We start from the raw sequence: 24,571 nt of genomic DNA, 5'->3' as shown, positions 1-24,571 counted from the left end.
CTGCATCTGGGTTTCCCTTGTCACCCAGCTTGGTTCATTCTGGTTCTGTCAGGAGTTCCCGTGTCTTTCATGGACACATGAATTAATCTTTTGGCTCTGCAACAGCTTTTCTGATTGACATGGCTGGGTTTGCTTCCTTAGACTAGTTTAATTACTCTACTGACTTCAATTTTAAAATAAAAAAGTAAAAGGCCTTCACTGGAGGGCAGGCACAGGGGGCACAGACCCACCGCTGGGTCTTTCCTGCAGAGAGACTGAAGCCAGCATGGATTTGAACAGACATTCCTGGCATGAGGCTGATATTAAGCAAATGCTTCCCAACCATGGAGCATAACTGATGTTTCCTCCAAAGACCCAGCTGTGGGATCTGGGTTATATCTCACATGAACAAGGGGTGGGAAGACCTTACTGTGGTTGGAGGAAGCTTTGGATCATAGAATCATAGAATCCTAAATGGTTTGGGTTGGAAGGGTCAAGAATTGTCATCTTGTTCCAGTAGAAAAAGATAGACCAGTTCTATCCAACCTGGCCTTGAACGCTTCCAGGGATGGGGCAGCCACAGCTTCTCTGGGCAACCTGTGCCAGGGCCTCACCACCCTCACAGCCAAGAATTTCTTCCTAATATCTAATCTAAATCTATCTTCCTTCAGCTTTAGCCATTCCCCCTTGTCCTGTTGCTCTGCACTGGCATCCAAAATCTCTTTCCAACTCTCTTGGAGGCCCTGCAGGCACTGGAAGAGGCTCTAAGGTCTGTAGGCTGTTGTCAGGATGCAACATAGCAATTTGTCCACCTAAAACTTCCTGAAAAAATCACAGCAGGATGATGCTTCTTCCTTGGGTGCAATGGCTGTGCTGCATCAGAGCTGTTTCACATGAATGACTCCTTGCTGTGACATCTCCTATGTGCTCTGTAACGTGGCTCAGGGCTGGTATTTCCGAGGACAGATGGCCCAAAGTGTACCTGTGTATTTGGGGGTTTTACTTCCGACTCACCACTCCCCCATTCAGTGAGTCACCTTAATCCTGTGTGAATCCATACCATATGTGAGCCATCCCATTCCTCCCGGAGACCACGTGTACACAGGGCTGGTGACAGGCTGGGTCCCGCTGGGACAAGGGGTGGGCTCTACGGCACGAGATGCCTGCCTTGCTTCCAGCCAGAACATTCCCCATACCTCTCTTCGAAGCAATCCTTCACTGAGTCTGCTGGGGTTTGGGGAGGCTGAACCATGGGATCAGCGTACTTTCCAGTCTTGTGGGGTTGCCTTCAATCCTCCCTCCCAGCAAAGGGGGATGTGACTCTGAGGGGATGATGAGTGGATCTGCACCCCATGGGAAGAGGTTGTTCAGCCTGGAGGAGAGAAGGCTCTGGAGAGACATCATTGTGGCCTTCCAGTACTTAAAAGGGTGCTTATAAAAAAGAGGGAGATAGTGATAGAGCAAGGGGGAATGGCTTCAAACTGAAAGAGGGGAGATTTAGATTGGTTATTAGGATGAAATTCTCGGCTGTGAGAGTGGTGAGGCCCTGGCACAGGTTGCCCAGAGAAGCTGTGTCTGCCCCATCCCTGGAAGTGTCCAAGGCCAGGTTGGACAGGGCTTGGAACAACCTGGTCTAGTGGAATCCCATTCTGGCATTACTATAAATGCAGAATACTCCTTGGACCATGTTGCAAGGCCCTGACCCATCATCAGCCCAACACCCCATAGCAGTTCCCATTCCCAGAATCCCCCCAGCTGCCTTCTGCAAAAAAACCCCATCCCTGCAAATTACAAAGCTTTCAGCAATGGCACCATCTGGAGAGTAACCCAGTGCCCCACTGGGGAACCTCCACGACTGGAGCTGACCATATAAGCAAAATCACTGTTTCTCTCTGCTCCAGCTGAGGTGGATTTTTGAAAGGCAGCCAAGTCCTCAGGCTGGGGATTTGGGACATTTCCTTGGCTTTTGGACAGTGGGAAGAGGCTGTCTCCTATAGAGCACAGTCTGAGTTTGGAGTAAATCTCCAAGTGTTAAAATCCTGGAGGATGGCTGATGAAAACCAGTGCCCACCTTAGAGAGTGCTGGGCCACAATAATTGCCTGAACTCTGGAGAAATGGGATGTCACAGGGGCACAGTTAAAACAGCAATCCATCCTCAAAATATTAGTGATATTGATTAAAGGGCTTGTGGAAATCTGCCATTTTAACTCTTCCAGAATTTCAGGCTCAATGTGGCATCGATCAAACAATCCAATTCACCCCTAAAAAACTGGGGCTGCAATGATGCCACTGCACTAGGGGAGGGATATTGATACTATTAAAGAGTGCATGTTGAAAAGGAAAAATGTTTGAGAAATGGCATTGTGGACTGTCTGTATGTAAAGAAAAAAAGAAAAAAAGCCTACCATTATTCAGTATAATCTGCTTCTCTAAAATTATTGGAAGGTAGGAAGAAAAATCCCACACATTTTTCTTTTCCCATTTTACACGTTCAAGCCAAAATAAAAAATGGCTTATGAGATTTAAGCTATTTATTACCAAATAAAACTGCATCTGGGCCCTGTGCTTCTGTGCCAAGTTTTGGCATTGTGAGAGCACAAGCATCGAGACTTACGAGCCCCTTGAAGGTGGTGTTGATGATGGAAACATTGACTTAGTCCTAACTCTCTCAGGGATGCCAGATGCTGGTTGGGATATTTCAGAAGCTGGTTGCAGGGAAATAAGATGCTGCCTGTGACATGGAGCTGTACCTGCAGCATCCTGCCTGGTTGATGCCGGGTTATCTTGCAGCCCTATGGGATATTCTTGATTGAATAATGGGAACCAATAGGTGATAGCACCCGAGAGAATGGCCTGAAGTTGTGTCAGGGGGGTTTAGGTTGGATATTGGGAAAAGGCTCTTCCCCCAGAGGGTGGTGGGGCACTGAACAGGCTCCCCAGGGCAGTGGGCACAGCACCAAGGCTGACTGAGCTCAAGAAATGTTTGGACAACGCTCTCAGGCACAGGGTGAGATTGTTGGGGCTGTGCTGTGCAGGGTCAGGAGTTGGATTTAATGATCCTTTTGGGTCCCTTCCAGCTCAGAATATTCTGTGATTCTATGATGGAATAAACAAGAATGTGATTTCCTGTTCCCACTGAGTAGAAAAGCAAATCCCTTGTAATCAGCCTCCTTTAGCTTCAGAGGGAGGGGAAAATACCCTGGTGGTGTATTTTCATGGTGGAAGGGATAGCTGTTGTCATCTACTGCACCCTAAACCCCCAAATTAATTTCTGAGCAAGTGAGGGGGTGTCTTTTAAGAAACCAGCCTGGGCTTTATCAGCCCTGGTGCTGAGGAGGGGATTTTGGCTGTGGGTATGTGGTGCCCCATGTTTCAGCCTGTGCTGGCTGCCCGTCAGCCTCAGACACTGGGTTTTGCTGGGCTCATTACCTCCTCAGTGAGGATGAACCCCATCCTGCCCAGCTCACATGTGGCACCGTTTTAGCCTCTGCTCAACCATGGTTTCACCTTTTCTCTTCCTGACGTGGAGTCACAGGTCTCCTGCAGTGCCTCCCTCCAGGGTGCACGCACGGCACCCTTGGGCTCCTCTCCAGATCTCCTTCCTGGCTTTGGCATCAATCTGAGAGGCTTACTGCTCCCAAGGAACCCCACCTCCTGCTTTTTATATAGCAAACATTTGTGCCTTCAGATGCTGCTGGGACTCTGGGAGCTCATGGTTTGCTGATTAGAAAAAATCACTTTCCCTCGGATAGCCTGACACCTGCAAATTGCACCTGTTTGGGATTTTTTTTTTTTTTTTAGATGGATGACTTCACATTTAGCTCTATAAAATACATATTTCTTGCTGTCTGGTTAGAGTTTTACTTCAAACATTATTACAGCAGGGCTTAGGAGCCCTAACTCATGCCAGGACCTCATGCAGAAATGTAAAGTGAGAGCTATTTCCACATCAAGGAATTGACATTTTACTTGTACTTTAAACACAGCTCTGTCCGTCCTGGAGTGACACATACCTATAAGTTCGGGATATTAAATTTAATAGGGAACAGGCTTCCAGGATCTCTGATTTTTAGCTACGGACTTCTTATTCATGGAGCATAAAAGGGGAATTGCCAGGACATAGTGCAGCAGGACTCGCAGTAGCTGGGGTTTTCCCAAACCTGAGTTCAAGTCAGTTCAGTGTAAAGAACTGCTGATCTGCCCAGACCTGTGCCAGCTCACTGCCATCATCCCCTGCACCTCACACAGCTTCCCCTCAGCCTTGGTCCTTGGGATGGACCGTGACCCCGGACGCCACCGTGGCGCTGGGAGTGCAAAGAGGTGCCTCCAACCAGTGCACAGGAATGGTCTCACCTCCAAAGTCCCTTAGGTTAATTAAATTAGGAGGTCCAGAGGGGACTGGGGACTTGCAGGAGCTCCAGAGGTGCAAGCCTCCATGCTGAGGGGTGCTCTTGGGCTGGGGGAGCTCCTGGGCTTAGGATAGGACTTTATAGTGCTGTACAAGGGATTTGCTCACCTTCTTCTTGCACTGCACCCACTTCCTAGGGGCATGTCTGCTCTCTCTTAAAAGATAATCTCAATTTTTTTGTACCTTAGAAATTGTAAAATGCTCCTGTTTTCTGTGTAATGTCACTTGAAAGAAGGACCAGCTGCTGAACTGTTCCTGCCTTCTGGGCTAAGGAGAGGCATTTTTTTGGTGCAGGTTTTGGACTGTCTGTAAAAAACACAAGGGGGGACTGTACGTTGTATTGGCTTCCCTGAGTGGCAGGTACTGCACATGCTGCTCTCCTGGGTCCCTGAGGATCTCATGCAGCCTGGTTAATCCTTAGCACCCTACCTGGCACATGATTGTAGGGGTTAAGATAAAATCCAGAAGGTGACCAGCAGCATGGGATCAACCAATCCCTTTGCAAGGGGATGTCCCACGTCCTGACTCCCTGCCAAAAGTTTCTGGCTTTGGGACTGCTTCGGTCTAGAGAGCCAGAAAAGAAGAAAGGCTGGGCTGCAAAACATGCCCCATACAAACTGATGTGCCGTTCCCAGAAATGGTGAAATGCCCCACCTGTTTCCCAAACCTACCCCCCAAATCACTCCCACTCACTCTGGAGCTCTGTGGACCCGTGGATGAGAATCTCCCACCTCTAGGCTTAAGATGCAGGTAAATAAATCCTTCAAGAAAACCCAGCTGGTTATTACAGTCCCGTTTAAAAACAGTGTGTGTGGGGGGGGGGAGGGGAAATTAATGTATGCACCATGGAGATGGATAGGTTTGATGCAGGATAACCCACCCAAAACAGCCACCTCTGGTTTTAGCATAGGTTTCAAAGGCTGCTCCAATATCGTCATAGCAGGGAGGTTTAAAGTGGGGAAGGCAAACAATGCCTCCCCAAAAAACCATCTTTCCCCTCTTTGCTGATAAGGGGAAAGCAGGAAACCTTTGCTGGAAATCCTTGTGGAGAGGGTATAACGTGTGGGAGAGGAGGAGGCCAGGACCAACACTGCTGGTCTTCACCCAAAATATGCTGGGAAGGGAGAGGATATTGAGGCTGGCACAGGATTGGGGTGCTGTAACTGCATCCACACAGCTATGCCAGGGCTGTGGATAATCCCTGGATCCTAAATGCATGAGGGGGTCACAGGCCCACCAAAGGGCTCTGCTCCTGTCTGAGCTGCTGTGCTGTATCATGGGCTGACGCTGAGCAGATGCAGGGTGTGAGACCAGGTGGGATCACAAAGCCTTTTGCTTAAGCAGGGATCAGTCAGCTGAGGGCATTGTCTCTTCCCATTAACTCTGTCTCTGGGGAAGGGTTACAGCATTTGGATATCAGACCCACGAGGTTTGGCAGTGTTTGGGTGGAGGGTTTTGGTTCAGGCTGTGGTGGAATTAAGATGCTCCGTGAACAGTGCAGTGCAGCCTCCAAGACCCTGCCAGGTCCTTGCAGTGTCTAGCTGGATTTTTTTTTCCCCCCCATGGTTTTGGCTTTTTGCCCGTTTCTGGATGTCCTGCATATCATTACTGGTAGGAGGGAGCTGCTGCAAACCTCCCTGGCCAGTCATTAGGAGCAGTTAAGAGTGTTTTAAAGCAGGTGTTGAGCACTTCCAAACTGCCTGGGGAGGGATTTGGACACTGTGAAAGCAAGGAAACATTGGAAACCCGAGTATTGAATTTCCCTTTCCAAACAACTGGCTGCAGCATATCGCTGCCTGTCAAAGTTGAAGGCTCCTGCCTGCACAAGTCAGCACGTTTTTACATTCCCAGGGGCAGAGATAGGGATTGCTCCAAGTGCTTCCTCATTGCTCTCTGCAGGCAGAACCAAGTAATAGACTGTTGTCACGCCAGGGTTTTTTTGTTTCTTAGTTTTAAATAGAGGATGCATTCTTTCCCCTGGTTAATTTTCCCATTTCCAGGTCGGGGACTAATTCACATGGATATAACACCCTGTTAGTGATATATAACCACAAAAAGATGAGCTCTACTGTCTCTGACCCTCTCCAACTCCATTTTCAACTTTTTTTTTTGATGGAGGTAACAGTATAAACCCTGGAGAAGAAACTTTGAACCCAGATACCTTCCAACAAACTGGGAAAACTCCAACTTCGTTTGTGTTTCCCACTCTACAGCACGTAGAACAGGCTTGGGTTACACCCAGGAGCTGGCTGGGATGATGCTGGGGGGAGAAAGGGTGGGTGAGCACGTCGTGTTGTGTGGCTGGTGGGCAAAGCCCCAAGAGTTTCCCTGAAGTTCAGGTATCAGCCAAACCTGCTCTGCCCCTGGAAGTGCTGGAGTTTTGCTCAGAAATAAGCCCTTCAAATGGCCAAAAAGCCCCAAAATGCCCTTGAGGCCTGCAGAGTGACCCCTGATTTTAGTATGGGAATCGAGGTTGAGAGATTCTTGTGGGCTGTTTTTTCTCCATCCTCTCTGACACCTTCAGACCAAACAGAAATCAGAAATATTGCAAAAAACTCTCAGAGGGGTTTTGCAACATCTCCAAAGACACTTTTCCTCCAGGGCCCTTTCCTGGCAGACATGCAGAGCTGGGCCCAAACCCATGAGAAACAGGATGGTTTGGGTAGGAAGAGCTGAGGTGGGTGGGAAACATCATGCCAGGCTGTTGGGGCCACCCATTCCCTGCAGGCATGTGACAGCCTGGGAAGGGAGGAGTGAAACTGGGACCACTAAATCTCAGAAAACATTTTCCTCTCAGTGCAATTTGACTTTTTTTTTTTTTTTTTTTTAATGAGACGATCCAAAAATCTTAAATACACCCTTGAATTCAACACACAAGAATAAAGCTATAATTAAAACACAGTGAGAAGCATAAAAGCAAAAAGGCAGATTTAAGTGTAGCAACGCTGCTGAAGTGTTTCTCCTTCTTCCTTGGAAAATATTGCTGAATTCAACATGTTCCTGTGAAGCATCATCTTCAACAAAACTTTTTTTTTCCCCTGAAGCTAGTGGGAAAGAGTTGTGGGAAAAAACCCTCATCCAGTGCTGTATAAACAGCTGTCTCCCTCCTGTGATGGGTCCAGGCTGCCTGGCTGTATCCCATCACTTGATCTTGCTGGTGCCCATCCCCAGCACTCATCATCACTTCAGTCCTGACGTAAATAGAGAGGGGGGTTGGGACTTGATGATATTTCAGGTCCCTTCCAACCCTTAACATTCTATAATTCTGTGGAAATATGCTGATAAACACTGGTTGTTGCCAGTTGTAAATCACAGAATCAGAGAATATCCTGAGTTGGAAGGGACCCATAAGGATCATTGAGTGCAACCTCGAGCCCTGTGCAGGACAGCTCCAAGATTCACACCATGTGTTGGGCTTTTTTTTCTGGAATGCTGAGTCTAGGCCCTGGAAGGAGTCCAATCTCATCTTTTTTGTGTGTGTGTATTAAGACTTCACATGTTTTGACCCCATGGTGTGCAGGAGAGGAGATGCTCTGCTCTGTGTTAGGGACCCTCCAGCCACACCAGCCCATGTCACTCAGCAATTAACAACAGGCTCCATCAGGGTAACAGGATGTTGGACAGAGACTGTACGAGCAGGCAGGGGCAATCTGCAGTCTCTGAGGTCTGTGTCTATGTGCTTTTTGGGATGAGCTGACCTGTGCCTGCACAGAAGTCCCCAGAGTCAGGGTGCAGTGGGGGCTGTTTGTTGGCAGTGACCATCATACCATCAATCAGTGATGGGGGATCCCCTCTCAACCTCTGTCCCCTGAACTCCTTTGCAGCACTTTTCCATCAAATATGCAAGACTGAGCAGGAGATGATAAACCTCCAGAACCTCCTGTTGTGTCCCAGGACCCAACTATGCTCCGTCAACTACCACAAGGTTTTTATGAGACCTTTTGCCCACCACGAGGTCTCCATCCTGACTCAGTCCCTGGAGTGGCACAGCCTGGACAAGCAAATAAGACGAAAGAAAATACTCTTTATCCATTGCTAACGTGTGCTGGGGCTGCTCCTCCTCCAGCCACAAGCTACTCCCTGTTCCATGGCTTGAGACATGTGGGATGGCACACTGCACCCTGGGCTGGATTTGAGCTGGCAGCCCATCAATTTTTGCATGGCTCTTGCCATCTTGCATCTTGCCCCAGAATGGCAGTGAGGGTAGTGAAAGGTCTAGAAAAGAAGTCTTATGAGGAGCAGCTGAGGGAGCTGTGGTTGTTTAGTCTGGAGGAAAAGATGCTCGGGGGAAACCTTCTCATTCTTTAAAACTACCTGAAAGGAGGGTGCAGCCAGGTGGGGTTTGGTCTCTTGTCCGAGGTAACAAGTGACAGGATGAGAGGAAATGGCCTTAAGATGCACCAAGGGAGGTTCAGATTAGATATTAGAAACACTTTTTTCATTGCTACAGTGATCAGGCATTGGAATAAGTTGCTCAGTAGGGTGGGCGAGTCACTGTCTCTGGAAGTGTTGAAGAGATGTCTGGATGGAGCACTAGGGGATGTAGTTTTGGGATGATTATGGTGGTGCTGGGGGAAAGGTTGGAGTCAATGATCTTGAAGGTCTCTTCCAACCTTGATTATTCTGTGATTCAGTGTTTTGCTAAATGAAACGAGAAAGCTGTTGGCAAAGGTGCTGAAAGTGAGACAGATTCCTTCCTGTCTGATAAATTTGAATTCTTTCCTCCTCCTCTTCCATCCTCCCTGGCCCAATCTCCTTGCCCTGCAGTTAGCTCTCCTGTAACAGGAGTGAGATGGCACGATATCTCTCTCTCCTAGAGCACTACATTCTTATGCAGCTGGATATACTGTGGATTTGGTCTGGGGATTTATTTTTTTAAATTTTTTATTTTCCATGGCAGGAGTGTTGGAACTGGATGACCTTTAAGGTCCCTTCCAACCTGAGCTGTTCTGTGATTGTCACCCCTCATTTCCTATTTGTAAGTGAATTTAAGTCATTCCATAAGGGTATATGCACAAATAATTTGGAAAGGGTTAACATGTGGCTGATGGCATCAGGCAATTAGGAACTTGTTTGTAGGCGCAGTGTAAGCACCCCATGGTGTCCTTTTCCACATGCCAGGTGAAGCTGGAGCTGCTCCCACGATTTTGGCCTTTGCTCACTGGGTACTATCAGGACCAATGTGAATTTCCCACCGTGCCGCTGGCTCTGAGGGGAATTTTAATGCACACCCAGGGAAGCAATCTGCAGGCTCCTGGGCTATTGAAAGCCTGGCAGGCTCTCCTGGTGCTCAGAGAGGCACCGTGCTGGCTCCTGTTTGTGGGGTTTATCTGCCTCCCCAGGACAGAAGGAGGGGCTCTGGGGGGGTCTAATCAGGGCGAAATGGCCGAGACGGCGCGACTCCATCCCCCGGCCTGGCCAATTACAACAGGCAGATCTCCTTCAGCTGTAAAATCTGTCACTGAGTGAAGCCAGGGCTCTCCAGGGGCTGCCATCTCCCTCCCTGCAGTGATGGGATCTAGATGTAACACAGCCCCAGCCCCCCCACCATCCCCAGCCCTCTCGTGCAGACCGTGGGCTGCCTTGACAAGTCGGCCAGGTTGCCTTTACCCAGGGGAAAAATTCACATGCATCGTAGGCAGCTTAACAACATGAGACAGATTTTGTTTTCCTCTTGAAGGCAGGCGGGCTCCCTGGGCTGCAGCTGTCTGCTCGAGACACCTATCCCAACGCCAGCTCCAGGCCTGATCCCATGTCCCTTACCAGTAGCCTGACTGCACCAAGAATACCATTGCCCAAGGAAAGGAGGTGGAAATAAATAGTTCTACTTTCTGAGTTTTTCTTTTCATAAAGCCTGTAGCATGCCCTGTCTCACTGCAGGGATTACCCAGGGGCTTTGCATCTCTGAGATGGGTCAGTGTTGAATGAGCACACGGATCCCTTGAGCCTTTCTGGGCGAAATACTGCTGGATGGATAAATTTGCATGTGCCTAGGTATAGTCAAGCCTTGCCTGATGCTAAAGGAGAATCCCCGGGGGTAGAAAAACCCAGACCAGTACCCTTCTGTGACTCGATGTCACTTACCAACCTGCAAAAATATATGAACTTATCGTTTGCAGCGTTGGCCCGGGGGCATGAAGGAAACGGGAGCACTTCTGTTAATGGAAATACATCCATGCTGCTTCAGATAATGTATGGAAACAATAAACATAACTGTAGAACCAAGGGGGGGGGGAAAGAAGGAAGCAGCCGTGTAAGTGAGAGCATGGCAGTGAGGAGGATGTGTTGAGCTTCCCTGCGGATTTCCACCGTGTCTGAAGCCTCTGTGAGTGAAGGGCGGGAACGGCAGCACGGCGGCGAGCAGCAGAACAGGTTCAGCCATCCACGTGCCTGCATCATCTGTTGGCTTTCTAAAAACTAGTTTATACCTCCTCAGTTTGAGGCTGCAGCCTGTGATTGCCAGCTCCCAGCTAAGTGTTTTGGGTGCTTCGTAAATGGCGGTTAAACAACCTTCCCCACGGGCTCGCGGGAGATTGTCTTCATGGTGCAGGCTGGGGACGTGGGTTAATGGTGGGCTTGGCAGTGCTGAGTTAACAGTTGGACTCGAGGATCTTAGAGGGCTTTTCCAACCTAAATGATTCTGCTATTCTATACCATAATTCTAGATGATCTGTGAGGCCGTAGTGTTGCTGAGCTGGAAGATATGGGGAATACAGCAGACCCAGCTCCACGGCAGGTCCTCAGCATCCATCAGTGTCAGAGGTGAACTAGGCCATTGGGGCAGCCACTGATCTGCACTCATATTCTAACAGTGGCAGGAATTACCAAAGTTGCCATTCCCCATCCACTGATCCCTGATGCTGACCTTGGCTTTAGGGCGTGATGGGAGAAGCTGTGGAAAGCAGCCTCCACCAAGACCCTTTGCAGCTAGATGCAATGATTAGAAGAAGGTAAACTCAAAAATAAATGACTTTGAAATGTAATGTTCAGTTTTGCACTGTTACTTTTTTGCCAGGGCTTTCTGGTGTGCACCAGTACTATGCTTGTTGAGGACTGGCTCTCCATTGTGCAAGCTGGTTTGGTTATGCCAGCTGTATGATTTGATGGCTGCTAATAAGCATAGAATTGCTGAAGTATTCCCCAAAGTCTTTGCTTTGCTGTCAAAATCCTCATCAGCAATTGGATTAGTTGTAGGGAATGCACAATTACTACACAGGGTATTGTATTATGTTAAGACAAATTGATGGGTTTTATTTAATCATATGGTCCTGGTCACATCTTCATAGTGTTTTTCCTGTGGAGAGGAATGCATCACTGAACCAGTAGGTACAAGCAAAAAAAGACTGAAAAATGCTTGATTTAATTAATTAGTGCCTAAAAACGAGGCAAATTAACACTTTGTACAAAAACAAAATGGATCAGGCTTTTGCTCTCAGTTATGTTGGCTGTGCATATCTTCCTACACACATACCAGAGATAAAGTTTGCATGTTCTGGACCTTTGGGAAGTGTATGACTGAGTTTCTCCCAAGGACTGTCTTGGTATGGGAGAAAAAATTCAGGTCAAAATAATCTGCCCACCCTGTGCTCTCTAGGTCACTGTGGCTCTGGCATCAAAGGTCCTGCAGACCTTTAACTAAATCAGACTAAGGGCTCCCAAGATCCAGTAGAAGATTGGAAAATCCTTGTCTAAGGTTGCACCAGGCATCAACAGTTTACAGAGTGGCAGAAGACGAGAGAGAGGCTATTTCTGCTTTACTCACAAAATGCTACAAAATGTGTCCCAGGGAATGTGGGGGAGTATCACTAAGCTTCACTGTCTTGTGTCACCCTAAGACATTTTTGTCTGAAATACAAGTGAATGCTGCCTGGTGACACAGGTTGGTGTGTTGGGGTGTGTGGAGGGATTAACAGTTTTACCTGCTCTTGCACCTTGCCTTCGGGCCCTGTGAAGGCCTGGAGGTGTCAGATGGCTCACCTGTGACCTGCTGCAGCAGTTTGCCACTGGGAGGACATGTGGCCATTAGAGGTTGAGCAATTCACCACGAGTTGCTTGGCAAGTACCAAGCAAACAGCAGTCAGGAGGCGTCTCCCCATGATTCCCTCTAGCAGTTGGCCAGGGCAGCACAGGATCCCCATTTTGTTACTCAACCTTTACCTGTTTGTGGTGAATTTGGGACAGGCCATCAGCAACAAATATAACCTGCAGGGGAATGGAATATACAGACAGCTCTTGGGTCTGGGTTTGCAGCTCCATCATTGAGGAACGGTGGGTCTGATCCCGCCACCTCTGGTTTTAATTAATAGCATGGTCAAATCATGCTGTTATCTGGCAGTAGGGGAAATATCACCTTAAGAAGTTCCACTGTGGGTGGCACAGGAATTTGTCTCCTGCTGCCTCTCTCAGAGGGGCACTCTGGAGGATTAGTTTGTATTTAAGAGATGCTGTGTGTAATTATGCACAGTTTTGCAAACCATCCGTTTCTGTTAAGCTCTCTCCCGTTGTTTCTCTTGCTGGCATCTGGCTTGCTGTGTGTCTCTCCTGTTTCCATATGGGAGTGAGCAGAAAGCACTCAGGGCTCCCTAGGCTGTTGTGATGGACTGGCCCTGCCTGCCAGGGAGGCGGGAGCAGAAGGGGTCTGGGTGAAGAAGGCATGATGTGCATGCCTGTGTCTGGGGATGACACTCAGTGTCTCTTGGTGCTGTTGTTCCTGGATATTTTGGGCCACCCCTGAAGGTTTGAAAAAGAAGGGGAGTTTTCTAGGAAGATGGGGTGTTCAAAATGTCATGCAAAAGGGTAGAGGTCCCATCCTGTGAGTGATCCTCAGCAAAAAGGCATTTCTAATAGCCTCACTTGAGTCTCATCCTTCACCTCTGCATTGACTCTTTCCCTAGCTTAAGAGTGAAAAGTTTTGCAGAGTGCCTGTAAATGGTCCAGGAGTGTAGGAATTAACATGCTGGATTGGAACAAGGGCCCGTCCAAGTGAGGATCTTGAGCAAGGTGCAAGCCAGTGCCAGATGTTTCGCAAAACGCCTCCACTACGGATATCTTTCACACCTCATTTCTTCCTCACTCCCATCAGCTTCATGGCTGGTCTCATAGCAGTCTGTGTTATGTTTCCAGCAGCTGCTCTCTCCCTGCAAGCAGCTCATGAGGACGGGCTATTGAAGGGTCTCAGCAAACACACATAGCCTTCATCCTCCCCTCTCAGAGGTGGGAGGTGTCTCACTCATGTCCTGCAGTCAGGGAGAGAGAGTTTCTTGGAGCAGAGATTATTTCCTTGCCTATGAGACATTTTTAGAGAGGCAAAGAAATACCTTGACTTGCATGGAAAGTCTGCAGTTCAGGGAAAGCTTTGAAAACTCCATATTTTAGAAAATGATTTTTCCCTTTTCTAAAATGATGAGGCTGTGTCACAGAAACGTAGAATGGTTTGGGTGGGAAAGACCTTTAAAGGTCATCTGATCCAACCCCCTTGCCGTGGGTAGGGACACCTTCCACTAGACCGGGTTGTGTTCTCTTCTCTTCCAGGTGCTCCCTTTCAAAGGTCTCAGCATCCCCATGCTACCTCCTGCCGGCATTTCCACCTGGGTCCCCAGCCTCAGCTCTCCGCCGACTTCACCCTGCCTCACGCGGTGCAGCCCCAGCCGGGGCTGACCCCTCACATGGCCCCTGCACACCAGCACAGTGGCCCCCTGCACCAGCCCCTGGCCCCAGTGCCACCCCTGCCCTTCCAGGACGTCGCTGGACCCTCCTTCCTACCTCAGGCGCTACACCAGCAATACCTCCTCCAGCAGCAGCTCCTCGAGGCACAGCACCGCCGGCTCATGCCCCATCCCAGGTAAGTGGGTCCTGCTCTTCCTGAGGGATATTGAGGAGCTACATCAACCTCTTTTCACCTGTAGAAGCCCAGCAGCGCTGGCGGCGTTGCGTTTTCTTCACGAGTTCGTCTGTGCACCCTGGAAATTCATCCACCAGAAGGGAGGCTGCAGGGCAAGCTGCACCTGAACAGGCACTTTTGCCCTGGGGATTCCCTATTGTGCTCATCTACTGTGTACCTTTCCCATGGGGATCCATACAGTACTCATCTAGTGTGTCCCAAGGTCACCTGTTGTTGTCACTCGTAGGAGAATCACGATGGCGTTGTGGTGAACCTGTCCTGCGTGGCAGAGAGAGGGACAGACTGTGAGGGTGAGCTACACCCTTGCAGCTGCTGATTCAAAGTAGTGCAAGAGATTGTATCTACCTGTCTCATTTTTACACATGAAGATCTCACCCTTCTAGGTCTAGGTAGGCTTTCCATCTCTGTGAGGGAATGGTGCCACTGACCTGCAGCACATTCTGTCACTGAAAGCATCTTAAATTCAGACTGGGTTGACGAATGCAGAGAGACCTACTGTAACTCAGCAGAGGTGGAAATGGATGCCTGGCCTTGCCTTGATTGTGTTTTTTGAGAGAGTAGTCCTTGTTTTGTAAACATATGGAAGCTATTTGTGGGTTGTATCCATGGATCAAGAATCAGAGGATGAATCCTTGCAATAATGCTTCATTTGGAAAGAATGCTACAGATAGAAAACCCTTTCTTTCCATACCCTTTCTGTTTTAAAATTGTGTGTTCTTCTCATCATCGTTTTGTTTTGCATAAGCTGGATTTTAGGTGGTTTTAAAGATTAGATAATAATTGGGTGGCAAGTATGTTCAAGGCTGAGGTACTGATGATACACGTGTTTATCTCTTAGTCATAAGCTGAATTCAAATAAAAGCCCAGAACACAATTCCATGCAGATTCTGCTTTAGTAAATGCTGTCAGTTTTATATTTGTAAGTGGGCTGTGAAAAAAGGCAGGAACCTCTTGGCCAGGTTCAGAGCTTGTCTCTGAAAGCACAGCAGCAGGGGAGGAGGGTGTCAGAACCCTTACAGGTGTGGGGCAGGAGGTCCCAATAATGGGAATGTGGGTTGTGCCTTTGAAGTGAGGTCTCTGAGCTGTGGCAGCATGAAAAATTATTTACCTAGCAGTTCCCTGTTCCATTTGCTCTGGTGTTTTTCTGAAGATTTGCTTTGTGGCTCCTCTGGTAAGTGGGGACTCAGCAGGGAGTGAAGATGATGAGTCTGTCTGTAATGCAAATCCTGCTTGTGCATCCACCTTGTCTCTTGCCAAATGTGGACATTGATCAAGCAGCACATCCTCTTCCCCTGAGTGGTTCAACTAGACAATAACCACAAGACTCAAATCCCTAAGAAAACTCTGTTGTATTTTCTACCACTTTCTTTTCCCTGCCTGCAATGGCAGCAGAGCTGAGGGAGAAGGAGCTGGATCCCAGCCTGGCCTGTCCATCAGCCAGAGGAATGTTGGCAAAGGCCAGTGAGAGTAAATTCTGCTTTCAGTCACTCCTGAGTAATCCAGTTATGAATGAGGTTCCCCAGGAGTTTATGGACTGCATGGGGAGACGAGACAACCTGCAGCTTCTTTATGATGATGGATCACGGCTGAAGCAGGGACACGTTTTATCTTGTGTGTTGTTTATGGGGCTGACTGTGGAGAAAAAAAAATAGTGCAAACAGCACGAAGCTACTCAGGAAGGTGTTGTTTGATTTCCTCTTTTTCTCTCCGTGTTGCCACCAAATAGGATCTCCTGTAAACTGAGCACATGTGGTTGCCAAAGGGCATGAGAGCCAATGTCCGTGGTGACGATGAGGAAATGCCGCAGCCCTGGGTTCCTCTTCCCACCATCCCTGACACCTGCCTGGGCTGTTTTCTCTTGGACACGTATTCACATTGGGGTTTTCCCATGGATTATTGACAGGAGGCTGGAGCAGGAGCTGTAGATCCCAGTGCCACCCGTGTCTGACTGTGTCACTGTTCTCTCTGTTGCAGGCGGGCTCAAGAGCGCATGTCTGTCCAGCCTCACCGCCTACACCCCAGCTTCGACTTCAGCCACCAACTGCAGACTCCACAACCCATGGGGCCCCAGCCCAGGTATTTAGCAGAAGGCACGGACTGGTAAGTGATCCACATTTCACTAGTGCGTTGAGTGAGGTCTTTAAAAAGTCCCAGGAAGGCTGCAAGGGTTGGGGAGTATCATCAGGGATCAACGCTTTCATGGAAGCCAGTGGGGCAGCTCAACAGTTACAGTGTGGGGAATGTGCAGTGGGAAAACTCGCCTCTGAGAGGGCCATAAGTGTGTGCTAGAGCCTCCAGGCATATATATATAATTATAGAATCATTTGGGATGGAAAAACCCTCTAAGATCATCGAGTCCAACAATTCCCCAGCACTGCCAGGCTGAGCAGTAACTCATGTCCCCAAGTGCCACATCTACATGGCTTCTAAATCCCTACAGGGACAGGAACTCTCTCACTACCCTGGGAGCCTGTGGCAGAACTTGATGGCTCTTTGGGTGAAAGAATTGCTCCTGATATCCAATCTAAACACTTCTTGACACAACTTGAGAACATTTCTTCTTGTTCTGTCCCTTGTTCCCTGGGAGCACAGCCTGACACCTACCTGGCCCCACCCTCCTGTCAGGGAGTTGCAAGAGAGTGAGAAAATCCTCCCAAGCCTCCTTTTCTCCAGGCTGAGCCCCCTCAGCTCCCTCAGCTGCTCCAGCTGCTCCAGACCCTTCCCCAGCTCCATTCCCTTCTCTGAACCTGCTCCACTGTTATTGCCCATAACTCTTCACCTACAGATGTAGAGTGCAGCCAAGCATTAATCTTCCCCATTGGCTCTTCCTGCTGCAGGGCACAGACAGGGTCTTTTTCCTTTAGACCACTGTCTCTGCCTGAACTAGACCTTCTGCTGTCCTTCAGGCACCCAAAAAACAGTGGTCATAACTTCTTCTGTGGTCTCAATTAGGGACCACCATGCTGCTCTGCCATGCAGGGTAGCATGAATCAAGATTTGTTAATCATTCTCCCACTGTAGTGTTTAATACCCTGGAAAAGCTTTGCAGGGAATTGATCACTTCATTTTCAGAGCAGGTTTTGAGCTCTTGAACATTTAATAAGGTATGGTGCCCTACTTGATAGAATAAGGAAATAAAAACATACTTCTGTAAGCTAAGCAAAGTCCATTCTGTGCACTGAATGGAAAAAAATAGCATGTGAACTTGTAATTAGAGACAATCGCAACGTATGCCTACAAGAGGACCAAAATAAAATGGGGTAGGAAATCTTAATGATGGGAATGCTTCACTCCACAAATGAATAGCCCTACTTTAACACCGGGTGGGGGTTTTTTCCCCTTCAGTGCGATAATAGACAGCCAAAAATATGGCCACGTCCTTCTGCCATTTTCTTCTTAGGTGTTCCCATTACTGGCATCCCTGTGGGCTGAATGTGGCCAGGATGACATGGTTCTGATCGGTTTGCAAAGCAGCTCATGTACCATCTGGATAGAGACATTCTTTCTGCCTCTATTTCAGCGCAGAGCGTTTAATTATAATAATTAGAAGGATCTGATAAAGCGTCACTTTATGTTCCCTCCTCCTCCCTCCTTTTCCCCGCTGTGTTGCTCCATAACCTTATAAAACCTAAGGAGCGGGGACGACAGAAATCATACACTGTGTATATATGTTTGGGTGACTCATTTTCCCTCAGGGCACATGTACAGTTTTTGCCCAGTTACAGATATATAAAAACTTCCCTCTAGCGTGTTACCCCTGGATGAGCAGCAGCAGCATTTTCTCAGAAGCAGTAGGTGGTGGGCACTGCCTCGGGAAGCGGGGATGGAAGGAGGATCTGAAAGGGATCAGTCATCCCAGAGAGCCCAACCTCAATTAAAATCTTCTGGTGAAGAATAAATCAACTCCCATTTGGTTCCATAAATCATCTCCTGCACACGCACATAGTGATGACCATCCAGGCTGTTATCTGGAGTCTTATCTGCCACTTTTGGTTGTTGGCAGCCCATGTACCATAAGCATCACATCTTGAACCTCTCATCTGAGCATCAAGATGCTGTACAGTCATCCCTGTAGCACAGGCTAGGAAGCAATAGTTATTTCTGATCTTCTTCAGCTGGTACACTCTGCTTAGTCACCCCCAAACCCTGGGAAAACACAGTACCCTGCAGTAGTCTGCTTTGGACTCATCTGTAGACCCACACCATCACTTCAGGAACCTCAACATCTGATTTTAAGTCTCTAGGTTCACAAACAGTTCAGCAGTACTATTGTTGCAACTACCCGTACAAGCTAATAATGGCCATTCACCTTTGAGAGATCTCTTCAGTCCTCGATCTCAAAGCACTCTAGGGAATACCACATCTCTTCTGTAGACAGGGAATACGGGATGGCAGAGAGGAAGTGGTCAAGGTCATGCATCAGGAAAGTGACAGGGCTGGGAATGAAACCAAAACCTCCTGATTTCCAGTTGAGCTTTCCATCCACCTGGGAACAGTCTTAAACAATTGGATAAATATCCAAAATTGTGACACGGGAGCTGGAAACTGCCCAGTGCTGTGAATTCTCATCCTGGTTGTGTTCTGCCAGTTGCCTGCTGTGTTTTATCCCCTGCCAGGTTTTGTCTCTCTATCACAGGGCCAGTAAAGATAGCCCCTCTCCTGGCCTCAAATTAGAATTACAGAACCACAGAATGTTCTGAGCTGGAAGGGACCCACAAGGGCCATCAAGTCCAACTTGGTGCAGGGTGCCTTACCAGGGGATTCAAGAGCCCTGGTGCTGCTGCCTGGTGCACAGGCTGTTCTGGATGAAGGATTTCTACATTCACTGTCCCTTCACGTCCTCTGCCTTCTGCTGGGTGGAAGCAGTTTCACAGCTGCTGGAGGACACATCTGGGTTGCTCCTAACAAGCTGTGGTACGCGCTGCTGCCGTCCCTCCACGCAGGGGAGAAGTTCGAGGCTGAGACGGGAAGCCGCCCCTGTGCTCTAATTAGCTTTGCTTTGGCAAATGTGAAGACAATGGTTATTAGAGCTCCGGATTTTGTAATTATGATAAAGTGAATGATGTTCAAAGCACTTGTTTGCTGAGAGACTCTTTGGCTGAGGAGAACAGGGATCAGCTAATTGGATTATAGATGGAGATGCATTAGGTCTCCTCCTATCCCCTCCATGCGGTGTGGCAATGGGGCTGCAGTTTATGTCTCTGTGATGGATTGGGCAGAGCTGTGAAGTTGGACAGGATCTTGGTCGTGCCAGGTCTGGGGATTGAGCCGGGTTATTCTTCTGGATAAGTGTCCAGATTCACCAGGCTGAGCTGCACTTCTGCTCGCCTGGGCCAGGCTGCATGCAGGCTAGTGGGGCCACCAGGGGTGTCCTACTCCATTGCTGTTGGCCTGCTAGTTGTGTGACACACTTCCCTACAGCAGTTTCATCCAGACATTTCTTAAAATCTTTATGTTTTATGCACAAATCGCAGTTCTGGAGTTGTGATTGTAGAATCACAGAATGGTTTGGGTTGGAAGGGACTTCAAAGATCACCTAGTTCCACCCCTAGGCCCTGGGCAGAGATGCCTTTTACTAGACCAGGTTGCTCCAAGCCCTATCACAACTTTGAACACTTCCAGGGATGGGGCAGTCACAGCTTCTCTGGGCAACCTGTACCAGGGCCTCACCACCCTCACACCTCACACCCTCACCACCCTGAGTCGGGTTCAGTTGAGGTGCAAGTCTCCTTTGACTCCCCACGTCCTACCACAGTCTGGACTGGGAGACCTCCAACGAGAGCACAGGCACATCAAAAAGCTCCCAGGCAGCACCTAGCTAGCTCCTAATTAGCTTCCTTGACTAGTTGCCTATATTCCTGCAAAATATTCAAGGCATACCGTAATAGTGGCAGCACAGACAGGACCTGGTCTGACCAGGTTGAGTTACTGAGCCTGGGCATCATTTTGAGCCACCAAAATGCTCTTGCTCTGAAATTAGCAGGGCTGCACCTGCTCAGTCCCTGACCCAACCAACACAAACGCTGACTGGCATAAAGCCAACCCCTCACTCCTTCATGCTGGCCTGGTGGGTGATTGCTCAAATTAGAGAAAACTCCCTTCCAGGAGCATCTCCCCAGGCTGAGGAACCCCACAGCAGCCCAGAGCCCACCGGGGAGGTTGTTCTGTGAGCGTGGTCTGTAGTCCATGAACAAATCCATGGCATCCAAAGCCATATTTCCATCCTCATGCCCACAGGGACCTCAGTGTCGATGCGGGACTGACTCACGCCCAGTTCCAGGTCCGTCCCGTCCCTCAGCCATATCAGCATTACTTAGCCACACCTCGGATGCACCATTTCCCCAGAAGCACATCCTCAACGCAGATGGTAAGTGAAACGCTCTCACTGAGAAATGTTTTATGCATTGTCTGCCAGAAGGCAGTCAAAATAAAGGCTGCTATCTTTCTATCACCTGTCTTCTGTGAATCCCACTTATCTCCGGCCGTGGGAGGGAGTGTCTGAAAGGATAATGTTGCATCACTGCACTGGATTAGAGAAAGAAAAGAAAAGCTCAGATGTTCTGGAAGGATTCAGTCCATCGTGTGCAGCACCAGGGTTCACAAGCTGGTCTGCAAAACCTGGGCAGGATGTGAGAGACTCAGCAGTTATTACTAATAATATTATTAATACTGGCACAAACTGTGGGCTCCCAGGACTTTTTTTTATGTAGAAGGATGGGCAATGGGTGACTCCTTTCCCTGGGTTCAGCCCTGAGGACCATCCCTCATCCTGTTGTTGCTCTCTACACCAGCTCTGATGCCACCTGTAAAGGTTTTGCATGGCCACCTGCACAGGTAGGAATGAGTTTGATGAGAAGATGGGCTGACAGGGGTCATTTGCTACCCACTATCCTAGCAGGGTGCTGTATTTGGAGCTGAGCCATGCCAAGCACTGCTAGTCCTTAAAGCATCCTCAGGAATCCCATGAAGGTGTTTTTCCTGATGCATTGTAGTCAGACCCTCTCACCTGTGTACTACAGCAAGTCTTAAAAGAAAAAAATCAAAGCTTGGATGAAGAGAAATCCATCCATTTAAATAAAATAAGATTTCTTTTAAAGCTAATCCATGTTGAGAGTTTGGAACTGCAACATTATGGATGCTACAGGAGCTATTATAACAGATAGTTTATCCAGAAGAAATGTGTGTTCTTAGGTAATTCATAGGAGATCTATTTAATAAAACCTCATTTTTTGGTTATTAGAAGGCTCCTGTCAGTGAAGGTGTCAATCTGCTCTTTCAATTTGTATTTTTAAAGCACTAGATTTACATCAGGGTACACGAGGGTTTTCTGTGGGTAAGTGCATGAAGCTTTATCTCTCTCCCTCACTTCTTGCAGGTTGTTCATGAAATCAGAAATTACCCTTACCCTCAACTTCAGTTGCTTGCTCTTCAGGGGCTGAACCCAAGCAGGCACACATCTGCTGTGCGGGAGAGCTATGAAGTACGTATATCTTGGGGACTTGGAATTATTAATTTCTGAAGAGCTGGGGATCTGTGCAAGCTCTGGTATAAACTTGTAAGGCTGTTTTGTGGCATGGAAATTGCATTGAGTCATTCAGCAATTTTAGTAATAGCTGGGAGGCAAAGGGGTTGAGTGGGTTTGGTAAAAGATGGTTTATTCAAAGCGCCTGGGTCTGGCTTGGGCTGACTCTGGCTCCTTTCATGTCTGTAAACAAAGTGCTACAGTTCTATAGGGTTTTGTTTCCCTAGCTTGTCAGATGGATCTCAAGTTGCACCCTAATTTGTGAAACACTGGATATCCAGCTCTGTGCCTTGAGCCCTTAGTTATTAACACAAAGTGCCGGGGCTCAGATCCATCATGAAATCATGACTGATTCAGGTTTGATGGACTTTCCACTGAGGAAAGGACAGGAGGGAGCCTTGGTCACCAGTGGGTAGGATTGTGTGGTGGGACCTCGTGCCTCAGGAGCAACGAGGATGGCATTTCCTGATGTTCCTGTGCCACAGGAGCTGCTGCAGCTGGAGGACAGGCTGGGCAGTGTGAGCCGGGGCGCCGTCCAGAACACCATTGAGAGATTCACCTTCCCCCACAAGTACAAGAAGGTGAGTGCCCCGAAACCACGGCACGGCTGCCAGCCCCTCCCAGCTCCCAGGGCTGTGGGCATGGAGCAGACAGAAGGAAGGACTTTGGTGGGTCACAATCCTCAGGGTTGGCGAGCCGCAACCATCACTCAAAACATTCCCCAAAGCAGGGGAGGAACGTAAAATCCAGAGAGGATGCTTTGGTATCTTACGGGGGCTCCCGGGCTGAAGCGGTGGCGTAGCTCAGCTGGCTGTTTCTCACTTCTAGGCTAGGAAGCTGCGGGCCAAATTTTCAAAGGGGTCTCAACCTTCTCCCACCCAGCGGGTGCAATTTCCCCCCTGTCCGCACCTGGTAAGAAAGTGCACACCTCCAAGGGGGCTTGGTGCATGCAAACCCACCCTGTTCTGCATGCAAGCGGCTCTGCCCGCGCGCCCCGACGTGAGTGGGGGCGGCGGCTCCGCGGCGTGGGGGACCTTGTCCTCCCCTTCCTTCGCAAGGGGTGTCTCCTCTGTTGGAGCTGATGTCTTCCCTGTAAGGAGATGGGTGGCACATCTTTGGGTTGTTCTGAGCAGAGAATGGGGAAAAAATGCTTGTTTGGGTAGTAATGCCGCGTGCTGGTCGTCCCCAGCTGGGCAGTAACGTGTAGGGATGTTGCGTTGCCCCAGGGGGAAAGTGAGATAACTCCTCCTGCACTTACCTCTGACTGCATCTCCAGCGGATCCAGAAAAATGGTATTAACAGGAGAATAGAGAAAAGGGGAGAGCTGACAGGCTAAGCACTGCCCTGTGGTGCAGCGCAGGGCTGGGCTGGTGGCCAGGCTGACATGGGGCACGGTGGTTGCCCTTCCTGGCAGTGGTGGCCCCACACATTTTGGGGTCTCCAGGAAAAGCTTCCAGCAAAGGAGACCATGGAGCCATCCCCACTGCAAGGAAGTGGCAGAAGGCTGTATTGGGGCAGCAGAGGAGAGGCTGCTCCTTGGGGCACCACCACCAGCCTCACTGCCACTGGCCCCAGGAGGAGACGTGCCAGCCAGCAGCATGTTGGTGGCACCCTCACCTCACTGGCTGTTTTGGCTGGGCTGGCTTCCCCAGGCTGGAGGATCTGGTTGATAGAAAAAGCTCTTATTACTTACCTTCCTACAACTGTCCAGGCTTGGGAGACCATTATAAAGTCAAGGCCTAACCAAACGATGTCTTTAACCTTGCTGCAGAGAAGACCACAGGAAGGCAAAGCTGAGCAAGACGATGGAGAGGAGTCAGACACCGATGAGAAGTGCACAATCTGTCTGTCCATGCTTGAAGACGGAGAAGACGTCAGGTATGATCCTCCCATCTGCTCTTCTGCCTCTCCATGCCATCTGAGTTGTGCTTATTTGGATTGATGCCACTGTGCACTCATGGGATTGTCCCTGTTCTTGTCCTGAGAAATTTACTTGGGTTGTTGCAGGGTCTGGGAAATCAAAAGCTACTTAGATGGACATTGGTGTGGGCTGTAAGTAGGAGGAGGTCTGCAACAGCAGGAGGGACAATATAGTGTCTCCTGGTTTTGGATCACCTGCTTCAAGGCTGTGCCAATAGGCCAGGTGGCAAACTGCCAAAGAGGGATGTGTCCCAGGTCTCAGGCAGCCATCTGGAGCTTGCAGTTACCAACATCTGAGCTTGACAGATGACCAAAGCATGATAAAAGGCAGTGTGAGTATGAAGTCCAGGAGATTCGGGCTTGTGTCCAGAATGGAGCTGGTTTATTGTAGAATAAGATTACTTTGCCCACGTGGTCACAGGGAACCTTCCTGAGCCAACAGCAGAACCCCAGTCATCCATAACAGACGTCCCAAGCTGTTGTCTAGGTTAGATCTCTGATTGTGACAGAGAGTGGGGACAAGAAATTGCAAAGAACTGAACTACTGTGGCTGAAGGAACTCCAGGTGAAAAGTACCTGGTCCTGCTTCTCACCCCTTAATTTCCTTAAACCCTCAAGAAAAGCTCTGATCCTTTTGCTGTGGGTTCTTGTGCTCTCTGTGTTACAAGGGCAGATGATGGCAAAGGTGATGTAGGTAAAAAGCAACCACATTCCCTGGGGGCACCCCAGACACTCATGCAGGAGCAGTGGGGACCCACCTAACTGCCAATGAGTCACAGTGATGAAGAACCGAGAGGCTTTGGAGTATAACCTTATTCTTGAAAGATTAAAAAGTAGCAG

At 48.9% G+C, this 24,571-nt stretch overlaps 1 protein-coding gene across 2 annotated transcripts in view; it reads left to right on the top strand.

Annotated features, from left to right (window-relative positions):
* RNF165 (ring finger protein 165) overlaps positions 1-24,571 on the top strand; it is a 49,100-nt gene that overhangs the window by 22,334 nt on the left and 2,195 nt on the right. Inside the window, exons 2-8 of one of the 2 annotated variants that reach the window (XM_032676632.1) lie at positions 13,920-14,229; positions 16,264-16,389; positions 20,527-20,656; positions 21,665-21,769; positions 22,297-22,392; positions 22,640-22,723; positions 23,583-23,689. In XM_032676632.1, coding sequence (XP_032532523.1) covers positions 13,920-14,229; positions 16,264-16,389; positions 20,527-20,656; positions 21,665-21,769; positions 22,297-22,392; positions 22,640-22,723; positions 23,583-23,689 — 958 coding nt within the window. The remainder of the gene's footprint in view (positions 1-13,919; positions 14,230-16,263; positions 16,390-20,526; positions 20,657-21,664; positions 21,770-22,296; positions 22,393-22,639; positions 22,724-23,582; positions 23,690-24,571) is intronic. The other variant, XM_032676633.1, reaches the window with a different exon arrangement.

This window comes from Chiroxiphia lanceolata, chromosome Z (assembly GCF_009829145.1).
Source record: "Chiroxiphia lanceolata isolate bChiLan1 chromosome Z, bChiLan1.pri, whole genome shotgun sequence".
Lineage (NCBI taxonomy): Eukaryota > Metazoa > Chordata > Aves > Passeriformes > Pipridae > Chiroxiphia > Chiroxiphia lanceolata.
Note: the sequence above shows the minus strand (reverse complement) of the source record. Positions and strands in the feature narration are given on the sequence as shown.